General features: G+C 32.4%; 2 protein-coding genes across 2 annotated transcripts in view; both read right to left on the minus strand.

The window, feature by feature from the left end:
- Positions 1 to 13,388, minus strand: part of LOC149794495 (uncharacterized) — a 406,758-nt gene that overhangs the window by 87,173 nt on the left and 306,197 nt on the right. The gene's annotated exons all lie outside the window — the stretch shown is intronic.
- LOC149794496 (uncharacterized) overlaps positions 1 to 13,388 on the minus strand; it is a 31,820-nt gene that overhangs the window by 3,232 nt on the left and 15,200 nt on the right. The window contains exons 3-8 of the mRNA XM_089966580.1: positions 12,217 to 12,258; positions 10,033 to 10,124; positions 9,157 to 9,228; positions 8,416 to 8,548; positions 7,200 to 7,309; positions 4,965 to 5,033 (exon numbers count right to left, since the gene is read on the minus strand). Of these exons, the coding sequence (XP_089822706.1) occupies positions 4,965 to 5,033; positions 7,200 to 7,309; positions 8,416 to 8,548; positions 9,157 to 9,228; positions 10,033 to 10,124; positions 12,217 to 12,258 (518 nt within the window). The remainder of the gene's footprint in view (positions 1 to 4,964; positions 5,034 to 7,199; positions 7,310 to 8,415; positions 8,549 to 9,156; positions 9,229 to 10,032; positions 10,125 to 12,216; positions 12,259 to 13,388) is intronic.

Genomic DNA, 13,388 nt, shown 5'->3' on the forward strand with positions numbered 1-13,388 from the left:
CTTCGGAATTCAGAAATTAGGAATGATCTGGAAAAGAACGTTTCACATTTGCAACAATAATAAAGGAACGAACTTAAACTAGTGCTACTTGAATATGAGCCCTTCCATATGTTCCTACAAGAACAAACACAAATTTACATGCCGTTGAAATTGCAAATTACAATCCTGTGAAACAAGACCCATATGGGATGTACCCTCTCAAACAGGAATACTTGAACAAGGATATTCAGTATATGCTAGAGAATGATTTCATAGACCCGAGTAAAAGTGACTGGAGTTCAACAAGTGTACTTGTTCTGAAACCAGATAAAACTTTCCGCATGTGAACTGATTATGGAAAGGTGAAGACTGTTACTAAAACAGATTGATTTGCATTACCAATAATCGATGAAGGCATTGATAAAATTGAAAATACAAAATACGTCACCAAATCTGACCCTCTGAAAGGATTTAGGCAAATTCCACTGACGGAAACTTCAAAGGAAATTTCGGCATTCATGACTCCAGGTGGACGTTATTAAAATATAGTGATGTCGTTTTCCATGAAGAGTTCGCCAACTACTTGCGAACGTTTAATGAATATGATTAGGTCTGGGCTAGATAATTCTGATGCTTACATCGATGATGTCATCATCTACAACGACACCTGGAAAGAATATGGATCGACAATTCGGAAGTTCTTAAATAAACTCAGTGATGCAATTTTGACAATCAATATGACCAAAAGTGAGTTTTTCCGTTCTTGTCTAACACTTACAGGACATTTCGTGGGACATGGACTAGTTAAACCTATGATGCTAAAGGCGAGGGTATGTATGTATTCGCTGTACCTATCAGTGATATGCAACTGATGCGAATTTCGGGTATGGCTAGATACTGTTGGAAATTTTGTTCCACCTTTTCCATAATTTCTGAACCACATACTAATTTATTGTTTAAGGAAACCAAGTTTCATTGAACTGAAAAATGTCAGGAGGTTTCAAAATGATGTTGATCATCCAGTGTGCTATTTTTGTAAGAAATTAAATAAGCTCCAGATAAATTATTATACAATGATGAAGGAATGTCTGCGTTTGATATTGTCATTATAACATTTTGAAACTTACATTAGTTCAGCAGATTTTTTACTTTGTAGTATAGGGGAATAATTATTTGTGAACATTTACAAAGCTTGTTGACTTTACCCTTTTCTATTTCTTATTTTAAGAGCACATACTCGTAAAAAATTTGTTTCTTTCACCAGTTGATACTCTGTTGGCACGGAAATTGCAGAGATTGTTTACCTCACAGATGATATATTCAGATTTGAGAATATATGCCACTATCTAGTTCATTTGTTAAGCTTGATTCCAAATTAGTTTTTGATCTTCAAAATATTCTTTTTTTATGCAATTAGTTTAACCTACGTTATAAGATATTCCTCCACAATGTATGCTTAATATTAAGAACATGTTGCAATATAAAGACTTTGAATATCAATTGCAATATAAAGACTTTGAATATCAATTACAATATAAAGACTTTGAATATCAATTGCAATATAAAGACTTTGAATATCAATTGCAATATAAAGACTTTGAATATCAATTGCAATATAAAGACTTTGAATATCAATTGCAATATAAAGACTTTGAATATCAATTACAATATAAAGACTTTGAATATCAATTACAATACAGAGACTTTGAATATCAATTGCAGTATAAATACTTTGAATATCAATTACAATATAAAGACTTTGAATGCAATATAAAGACTTTGAATATCAGTTGCAATATAAATACTTTGAATATCAATTACAATATAAAGACTTTGAGTATCAGTTGCAATATAAAGACTTTGAATTTCGATTGCAATAAAAGAAAAATGCTTCAGATTATGACGAAGATACGTCACCCTATAACATCATCTGAAATTGAGGACTTAATTCTCCTTCCCGAACATTTTCTTTACATTTTGGAGGTGTAACATGGCATGCTTCCTAACCCTTGGCTGGTGATATAACTCAAATATTTCAATTCAGAATTTCAAGACCATTTGCATTCAACTTGAATATAATTTTGTTGAGACTTGTGTATTATATTTTCAAATAGCTTTAAGTTTTTTTAACATGTTTGCAATATGCAACGATATTTGCAAATTAAACGGGTTCCATAACAGATATTATCCATTATTTTCCAATATATTTTGCACCAGCTAGGACAATATATAACTGACTCTTTTCCGCAATTAATCAGTCATGACATGCACGGAACTCTTATGACTGCCTACAGATTGAACCACTAACCCAAAATATTTTTTTCAATCTTTACAATTGAAGTGTTTAAAATGTATATGCCAGAGATAAAAAGAGTGGCGTAATCCAAAAATTCAATGAGATTGTTGAATATCATATGTAATCGCATTTAAGTTAATTTGAAGTCGACCTTTACCCCTCCTCTTATAGGCTACAAAGATAGATAGATAGATAATAAAGAAAAACGACATAAACAATGGAAATTCTAGTCAACATGAGAAGTGGAACGTGTCGCAAATAAAGTGACGACTTACAATTTGTTGTAATGAATTACATTAAAATCCACAATGCTTCACACTTTAAAGCCACTTCCATGATGAATCCATGCATTCAATTTATAGGCCATATGCCGGTATAAACGTTGCTCAGAATGATGAGATTCACACTATCCCATAAATTCGATTACATGTGTCTTACAAACAATTAAAGTAAAACTCAGCTCCAAGTTTTGATTTATTGTATCCTATAAATGTAACTAATGTCATATGTCACAATGGTTCATAATTCGTCCTCTCTCACTGAAGTTCTCTAATTCTCCATCCTCGTTCAGTGATAGTTAAATCGTCGTAGTCTGGTCGTCGGACTCCGTGTTTTCGTTTGCTGTCATTGTGGTGCTTTTGTAGCGACTGTGCTCTGGCTCTGTCGCTAACATTTTGATCATGCATTCTGTGAAATGTGTTCAAGGCTTCAACTAAATACGTGTCACAAGGGGTTCAAATAACTATCCTTTGTTGCTTGGCACTGGGTGGTTATCAGTTAAGCAGCTCTATCGAAAGGTTATCATATGGGAAAATAAAGATTGCTGCCTTTACAAGATGAAAGCGAGAAAGTTGAAGCTTTGACTAGAGGATGAAGAACTCTTACGGAACAAGCACATGTACTAATTTCACAGCTGGAATAAAATGATTATATACTTTAAACAAGTGAGTTATGCTTTTGCGAGCAAAGGGGATATTGGGTCATATGCAATGGCAGACAACTTGCGAAATTTTAGTTCGGAACTATAAAATCTTACTTATAGAAAAAGAAAATACAACTGAAACAAAGCTGTTATTGCATCGAAAACTGTGTTTATGCAGCAACACACAAATTTGATACAAATAGAGATTGTCTGAACTTGCTCGAAAATGTATGCAATATACCTGTCAGCAAACACTTATTGACTGACATTTCACTTTGTGGTGAGTTGTGTTTAATTTACCCATAATATATAAGTATCCAAATAAATATAGATGAAATTATTGTTGAATAAATACCATCATGACACGGATAAACACAGTGAATGACATACACCTATTTCTTAATCGGAATAATAACGTCAATCATACAAATAGTTGAATTCACAGTATGTTTGTGTTTACAAACATAAGGACTTTTCAGCATATCCTCCATCTTCGCTTGCCAAGGCTCCAATGTGAAAGTCATATCTACAATTTGGCATATCCAACGTATAGTTCAGTGCTTCTTTACCAACTCCTTCAATCAAAATTATGTTGTTCAAACTTGAACACTGTTCATGCATGACCGAGACAAGGGGAGAACACAATCTGAATGGACCGGTGAATAATCAATTTTCCCCCTCCCGGTCCGCGTTTACGCAAATACCTTCACCCAAATAGACCTGTAATGGATTCTGGCTTGAACGAAGTCAAAATTTCGATGTTTAACTTTAAAATGATCTCTTTCAGTCAATTACCTCCATTTTTTTCGGGCGAAGTGCAATGCATAGATGTCGCTAGGAAAATGACTAATATATCGGTTAGATTCTCTAAAGTGTGGGTAGGGATATGAAATCGGTAACATAGCTAGCGACGATTGCATTTTCCTTAGATTTATGTGTTTTTGTATGTCGCACTTCTGAGACTACTCCTGTTCTGCATGAATCAAATTTTCAGTAAAAAAGTTTTAATCGTATACACGAAGATACCGTATGTCATGATATTTCCGCCCTAAGTCAATTTAATGGCTATTCAACACCAACATAAAATAATAGTAGCTCGGTAGAATTTAGGCCAATTTGAAATATATATATATAACATTTACTCTACCATTTTTATTGAAAAATGCATATACCTATACCGCGATATCCAAATACATTTACTATCGAATATTAATATGCATGAGACTGTCACAATATAAAGCACACCATATTATGAACTGTGTGAGTTATTTAAAGGTTTTAATCGATAAAACTCTTTGAAAAAGTTAAAAACTGCTACATTTGTACAGCGATAAGCTTTAAAGAGACACTTTAATCCTACATCAAAGAATTCCTTTAAGCCAATCTCGATTTAATATAGTACAGGATCCATTAAGCTATTTTTAATAAGAGCAATTAATGTCAGTGTGAATGCCATGAATATTTAAAAAAAATATTAAATATATTTCTTGTTTCAGATTATCAAGTTTGAAACATACCTTTTTTAAAGGAAATTATTACATACTTTAAAATACATTTTTTCAATATTGTTATAAAGTTGCTTATAATATCGTCAGCAATATGTATTTGCAACATGCATCACATATATTCAGGGAACTTTATGTCTTTTGATGCCAAAATTAAACCAAAATTAATATTCAGTCTATAGACGCTATGTCTTGATATATTTATTCAAAAGTTTGTTTACACCAAAGTCTCTACGTACATAACCGGATCATATTTACTCACAAGCAGTGTCTTGCAACCAAACTCATGCGTAAGGACTCCAGCGGTATTTTTGTTTGTCGTCCAACAAGCCTGCAATACATCAAAGGACAATATGCTGAGTCTCAGATTTTGTTAAACCCGAAGTATGTGGAATATATTTAAATGTGCATGGTATTAATATATACTATAAATATGGTAAACGCACAAAGACGAAATATTTATAGTTCATGCAAACTGACTGGTACAACGTATTCGATTTAAGTGAACACAATACAATAATTGGATATAGTACAATTCAAAATAAAACAAATTTGCAGCCACGAGTTGTATCCGAAATCCCTAAATGCAAACCCTCATTTTATTTTGAATTGGATACTTTTAGAATGTAACATATGACAGCAGGGCCAATTAAAACAAGTATATTGAAAAACAAATTACGACCACTTACATAAAGTATGTCAGATAAGTCGAGGCGGAATGTTAGTAAACAAAACAATCAGGTTATGTGGAAAAATTACAATCAGTTGAACAAGGTGGTTTTATTCCTTTGTCATGCTTGGAGTGCAAACTGTTTCATATGATCAATTGATATGAAGTATTTTTGTATCTCGATGATTTTTACGTCATCAAAATTAATTATCAGGAACAATAGCCAGCTTTCTATTTAATGGATTATGTAATAAATGTTGGATTGCAATTTTAATTGTTCGTTTATTTACAAAGTAATGTACATATAGTTGCTTTATTGTAAGCAATATGTATGTCATAGGGCATTTTATGCTGCATAGGCAAAAATCAATAATTCAAAAAAATATTCTATCCTAACAAGAAAGAAGAATGCTGAGGTAGTGTGGATTATATTCACTTATTAGTGGATTGCAACAATGCAATACTTTCGTATCATAAAGTTTCCTGTGGAAACATTTTATGGTTTTTCGTTCTTGCAATTCTCGAAGATTTTACAGACCCAACGAAACATTATTACATCTGATGATGTTATAACAAAACGCCTGCTTTCTTACTGTGTTCCGGTATTATATATTAACAGTGATACAAGTGTTTGGTAAATATACATCAATACTTTAATCTCTTAATATAATATTAGCTTGTACAATTATTTTCTTTTATTTTACCTCTTTGAAAAAATAAAAAGCCTTTTATACTGCTCCAATGCACACGTATCTACAAGGTATCCAGCACTCACTTCCTTATATTGATGTGAGAGAAGTAAGGATAGGAGAAGCTAGAAACAATAACATTCAAACAATAGTATTGCTAGCACGGAAAGAAAGAAAGAATAAATGAAAGAACACCATAAATAATAATAAAAATACTAGTATATGAAAGCAAATATATCGAAACCGATCCAAAGATGTGAATTATTTTGAAAGCAAAAGTTATTTCATACATGCATTTTTGTAGAAAAGAACAAGTCTTTAATGTACTAGTATTATTGTTTGAAGCACATTTAATAAGCACAATTAACAATGGAATACTATGTAGATACATCAATTAAAGCAGATAATTAAGGCTTACACTTTACCAATTTTAGGGCAGAACCTCTGAATCAACATAATGTCAATAACATCTCATGGTACACATGAATGTTTTTTTTTCTCAGGATAAATAATACCCATATTGCCGAAGTAAACAAGTTAACCTTTCTCAAAACCGTGAATTGCATTATTAATGAGTTGCAATGTTTCCTTTTACCTTGTCTAGATTGTTGTAAATAATATTTTCCGTTTTTGGGATGGATTTCATGACCTATTTGTCATACCAGTTATGGATGTTTGATTTTAAGTCTCCTTTGCGCTATTTAATGTCATGTAAGGCTTATGAAGTTGGTCTGCACATGTAGCAAACACAAACAAAGGAGTAACTCCACTGTCTTTCAATTCCATTGACATCTTCGCACTTGCGAAACGTTCGATTCCTTTGATGTTGGAAACTCAAAGGAAACCACAGCGTAAGTTATTGATCTTGACATGGGATTTGTTTGCGTGCGTGAGGTAAAATAGTTGTTTTCTCGTTTTGGTCGCGTTGGATTCCATTGATGTTATTAACTCGGACGAAAACAAGGTTTATGTATGCAGCTTGTTTTGTCCTTGCTTTAAGCTAATACATGTTTTAAACACTTGAGCGAGTGGTGTTTGCATGAAGGAATCACACCACTCTAGCAGGTTGACTATCAAGCGTCTATTTACTTTTTATTTGTTTGTATGCATCTGTTTATATTACCATATATCAAGATACCTCATCAGCTGCACAGAATTTGATTTTTCGGCACTTCCTAGGATCACTGACACCTGCTTGCATTGCGCCATCCTCTTCCCCGCAATAATAACACTGGTTGAGATCATTCCCTGTAATCAGACGCAGGAACGGTTACATACCAAAGTTGAGTGAGTTAAAGCACTGCGACATATATTTAAGTGTAAATATAGTTTTCATAATTCCAAATTTTAGATCCGTCTCCAGACACTGTCCTACTGAATGAAATAAAATTTATTTGGGAGCTAACACATCAGTCGTCATTGCCTTTTCGTCTATGAAAATTGGTCGATCTAACCATTTGAAGGTAGATTTAATTAGCCTGTCGGCCTAGTAGACTGTGTAAAATAGCATGAATAAACTAAATCTCTTTATTACAGATTTGACAAATACGATGAATGCACAAACACATTATAGTGAGGATACCATTTATGTAGCGATACAGATAAGAGTATTCGTATGGTATCTAAACCTTTATTATTGACTAACAGTCATTGAAATAAGCCCCTCATTCAGTCAAATTCGTGACAGATCCTTGCACATCTCGATGTTTTCAACCTTCTGAAATTTTCCTCTATCATGATTTATCAACCATTTATAATGACCAATATTCCGAATATCTGTTTGAATTGGCATCCTACAAAAAATGATGGAATAAACCGCCGTTCCTTTTTTTCCACTGAGGTTACGTATGGTGGGACTCATTCGACATTTCTTTATTAAGGTGAAAGTGTTGCTTAGGATGTCACATAATTATGTTGAAGTAAAAAAGAACCAAAATATTTCATATTTCGAAAAGTTCAATATTGTCTATAAATTAAACGTACCTGTCCCAGAGACAAGAGTTCAATAATCTGTATCACTATTTTTCTTAAACTCCATCATTATTTGGACCTGTTAGAAGTTAAAAGCAAACTAGAAATGTCATAAGAACAAATCAGGGGCCTGTCTGTTATTGGTTTGGGAGCCTACTTTATATAATGACTTTGATTTTGTTGACACATTTCATTGGTTGTCATAACATGATACTCAATTTTATGCTTGGAAAACGTTTTTTTTTTAAAATAATGTATTAGGAGATGATGTACAAGTTCAACCTTTCTTTTAAATGCTCTTTTGCAATTTGACAGCAATATCATGAAGAAAATAATCGATGACAAATTTACAACGAATGATGCAAATAAACGCTTACTCATACCTGATTTGATTCCACAGAGATTAGCGTTACATTCCATAGTCGTTGCGGATTTCGTTGTATTGCAGCAAGCTGAACAAATCACGTGATCTGTTAACGCCCTCTTGCCAGTGTGGTCCGTCACTGCATTGCACAACTTTTAAAACATGTAAATCTGGCTGTTTAAAACTCATAACCTTGATATTAGGAAACCAAGATAGTCTTGGTATGCGGTAGAATGATAGAATAATTAAAAACGGTCCATAAAGCCCGTATGTTCAGTATGGATTTGACATTACTTCTTTTTATTACCGAAAAAAATTAATTAAAAATGATATAAAGTTTTCAATGTTTTGTAAATCTTTCAAAAAATGAATATCAGTGTTCACGTGGTTTCTATATGAAAGGCACAAAAGATTGTTTCCCCCCCCCCCATCTAGTGAACATAATAATTCTTTTAATGTCGGTTATTTTTCAGTATTAAAGTAACCTTTCAGTGTAGTTCTTAATTTGTCTTTAATCACATGTTCCCTTTTTTATTTATTTCCAAGACTGGGTTACTTTCCAAAGTTTCGTTAAAACCTGTTGGTATTACTATTTATTTTAAATCTGTAAGTGTCATATGTATCACTGAGTTTAACCAGGTCAGCATGCAACCTATACGGTTGCCCCACGCAATATACAAGCTTATCTTTATTTAAAAAATCGTTGGTTACTTCACCCATTAATTGCCCAGAGTTAGTACAGCCAATGACAATTTCTCACCCTTGTCGGTCTGCAACCGCCATTAAAAACAACCTGCATCTGTGGTGTGAGCATGGAATCCATGTAGCATTCCTGTAAAATGTTATAATGTGGTTTTCAAATGTGCTTTGTGTTTGTCTTTGCAGTATTTTCTTCATATGTTTCTCTGTTGTTTTATGTATACGTCTCCAAAATTCCAAGCAAGCATGTTAATGTAAAAGACTAGTAGAATATGACATCCCTAAAACTGGGAGAAAAATATGTTTCACCTTGTAATGTATGTAACTGCTATGACGACTAATCTTGCGATGAATGCGAGGTAATGGTAATTCTCTTTTGAATTTTTTTTGAACTGTACTCTGTACCTGTCTGCCTTCTTTTGGAATTTCTCTTTTTTTTTCGTTCAAAAGACACTTACTAACTGGAGGAGGGACTGCAGGTTACTGTCCTCGTTCATCTACACAACAAACGTACAAAATAAATGAATCCTCTATCGCCCAAATTATGAAATTATGCGATACAGCGACGATTGAAGGAAAAGTGCGTGTATTATAAATCACGCTGATGGCATTCGTATTCGATAAAAGCAGTATTGAAAACTCAGTTGGTAGCCACCCACACAGCCTGATGATATTGTATATCTCTTGCGATATTTTGACCTAAAAATGATATAAACAAATGCACGATACATTTAGCAGCAATATTATGCCTTTGTATCTATTGGGCACAGTTTCCGGTTATTCGTAGATGAACCAATGGATACGTCGCAAAAAAATCACATCACTGCCATAGGTTAATGTATGTTACAAATATTAGAAAACCGCTAGCTATGTTCATTCTAATTAAATCGGATAACCCCCTGTCTATTTTAGAACTAGTAATATATAAGCTACATACGTAACCATGTGGACAGACTTGAGTCTCTCTGCAGTCTTCAATCCTTAAGGCGCTCCTACAATTTCGACATTCCAACAGGTGTGGCGTACCTGCTGATAATTATATATATATATATATATATATATATATATATATATATATATATATATATATATATATATGGATAAATGTAATGAATGTAATGGTCAAACATTGCACTAGTCTAATCTGCATGGTAATCTGTTATTAAAATATCATGATAATATTATAGAAAACTGGTTGATCGTTTGATATCATACCTTCACTTGAATGGAAACGGAGCAAAGGGAGAAATCATATGTTCTAAGAAATACATAAGCATTTGGGTGTTAGCGTATTTACGACTTAGGTGATGCCGTCAAAATTGTAAAATTATAATTAATGATAGATGTAAGTTTACTCTTGAAGTGCGTCCTTGTGAACCTCTTTGAAAGTTAGGTATTGTTTGATAGTGTGGAATATGTCTTGTATCATTTTAACTATAACGTGTCATAATTGTTTGATCTTCACATTTTTATAAACCTCTAACCTTTACAGTTTCAGTATAAGGCGTAAAAAAATAATTTCCTTTAAACAATATTAATAATCATGAACATTGAAAATTTGGTTTTGGAAAGATTTTTGATGCAGCTATTTATTACTTTCATGACGCATCACTGTAGAATAAACTAAAAGATGACATCGGTTTGTTTAGCTGTCTTAAGGATTATGCTAGAAATTGGCAATGTTTGCTAACGACGAAATTTGTTATATACAAATAAACCTATGTTACATATAAATCGACCACAGTTAAAACATTTGAAAATTATATCAATATATAGAGGTACTGAACATTATTAGTGCATTGGAAAGAGAAAGAAATATTGTCGATTCAATTCGTAAGCAAGTGAAATTGGAAAAGGTTCTATGTTGTTATTAAACATTCAAACATTTATTGCATAAAATGAATTTGATAGAGTACAATTTATGTTATGTTCTTTTCGTATTTTTATAAGGCTGTATGAATTCTACATTTTTCCAAGCTTTCCAATTATGAATATACGAAACAGGTGTAAAAGGTTTCCAGAATTTTATTTTTCAAAATTGTAATACTTTGAGCAGAGAACAAAAACTGATCAGATCAAATTTTATTTCACATTTGTACTTTGAGTATAATATGTTGCATTTATGAGTGGACTTTCCATGCTTCCATGTTAAGTAGCCTGATTTTACTAATTTCGTTTGATATTGTGTACACTTATAACTTAAAGGTGTTTTCAGACAATTATTGATAAATAATGTATTTGAAATGGTTGAGATATTGGAGAATAACAATTGGTAAGATATTCATGCAGAAACTTAATTTGCAACCGACATCAAATGTACTATCTCTCTTTCCTGTCTCTCTCATTAATCTTCATCTTTTTTCTCTCTTTTTCAGTTAACTAATTCAAAAAGTCAGCATTGTTGGTTTTCAGATCAATATCCTCATCTTTCCATAGCTAATATCATATTTTTTGAGAAATCAATAATCGTATGCATATGTATCTTTAATGTCCTAAACTATCAGTATAACTCTAATGGGTTTGTGTATGAATTTTGCATTTTTATGTAGATGTCAAATACTAATGGCTGCTTTGTTCTTTTCTTGTTAATTATACATAATCAATTGTTGTCATGATAATGTTACAATCCTTTAATCCAGCTATTTGGAAAACCATGGGCTAATACAAAAGCATGGAAGTTGCAAAAATTGATTTAAAAAACACAATGTCACCTTGGTATGCAGACACCCTATACCATGTATGCATGTAATAGCTCCCGATTTCATTAGCCTTTATTAATTAGTTAATGTATTGTCTGCCGGTAGCTTTTCTCTGCTTGCATAGGCTTTATCACTACAAAATGTTTGTAACCTGCATCAAAATGATTTTATCTGCGCCTTTATAATCATTGAGTATTGGGGAAAACATAGTATTAGATTTAGTTTAGAAATCAGGCATGTGAGTGTGACAATATATACAAATATTGTGTATGCGAGATGCCGGTGAAACAAATATTATTTTAACATGCGCTTCGTTAATATGTATCTTTAAATTCTGAAAGTTGCCTTAAAAGCTAACGTTTTCTGGGAGAAAGTAACTAGATAATCCAGTATATTAAAGCATTGTCTTACATGATACTTACTTTGAGACACAACTGATGCAAAGACACTTGAAAGAAAAATACCTAAAAAAGAATAATACTCGTACAGAATAAAGATGTATACATTAGTCGTTACATATATTACCCATATATATGCATGCATTCAATCACTCACACAACCTTTCACTGAGAAAATCATATGACTGACTGACGTTATTTCCTCTAAAAAGAGATTAAATCAGATTAAACGAATTCATGATAATACAAGACCATAAAATAGAACAGAAAATTGACAAAATTACAATAGCAATACTGTGTCAGCTACCGTATTGACAAAACGAAATATCTCAATACCTGCAATTATGTAAATCTGCAATCATTTGGCAGAGCAAGGCACTGATCTTTTAACAGTTGCTTGATGATGATAATATTTCGAAAAGTTAATACGTCTATAGTGTTATGTGCTTGACATTAAGTTCGAGATAGTAACGAAAATGAAATGAAAAACTTATAACGGTGTAATTCTCTATGTATTTTTTTTTCTTCATATGACGCATGTATTTATGCATATATATAATTGTTTCCGCGTATGCGTGCGTGCATGCATTTATATATGACTGTCTAAATGACTTAGTTATCTCTTCAACAAAGAGTATATCAGGTTGCTAAGATACATATTATACATATCATAGGATTATGAGACATATCATAGACGAGAACGCAAGCATGATATATACATCGTCAACTAATGCATTTACAAAATGAGATATATAAATACTGAAAACCATATAGAATTCTCAAAGAAATAAACATAAACAAATGCATAAACAAATACAAAAAACACACACACAATCAGCTGTACATACATACATACATGCATCCATGCAGGTATGCATGGATGCATGTATGTATGTATGTATGTATGTATGTATGTATGTATGTATGCATGTATGAATGCATATATGTATGTATGTATGTATGTATGTATGTATGTATGTATGTATGTATGTATGTATGCATGTATGAATGCATATATGTATGCATGTATGTATGTATGTATGTATGTATGCATGCATGCATGTATGTATGTATGTATGTATGTATGTATGTATGTATGTATGTATGTATGTTTTTGTAGGGTTTAACGCCATTTTTCAGCACACGATAGGCTATACATGGCGGCCAGTATTAATGGTGGAGGAAGAACCCGTGAA

This window comes from Sinohyriopsis cumingii, chromosome 8 (assembly GCF_028554795.1).
Source record: "Sinohyriopsis cumingii isolate HCF-2022 chromosome 8, ASM2855479v2, whole genome shotgun sequence".
NCBI classification, from domain to species: domain Eukaryota; kingdom Metazoa; phylum Mollusca; class Bivalvia; order Unionida; family Unionidae; genus Sinohyriopsis; species Sinohyriopsis cumingii.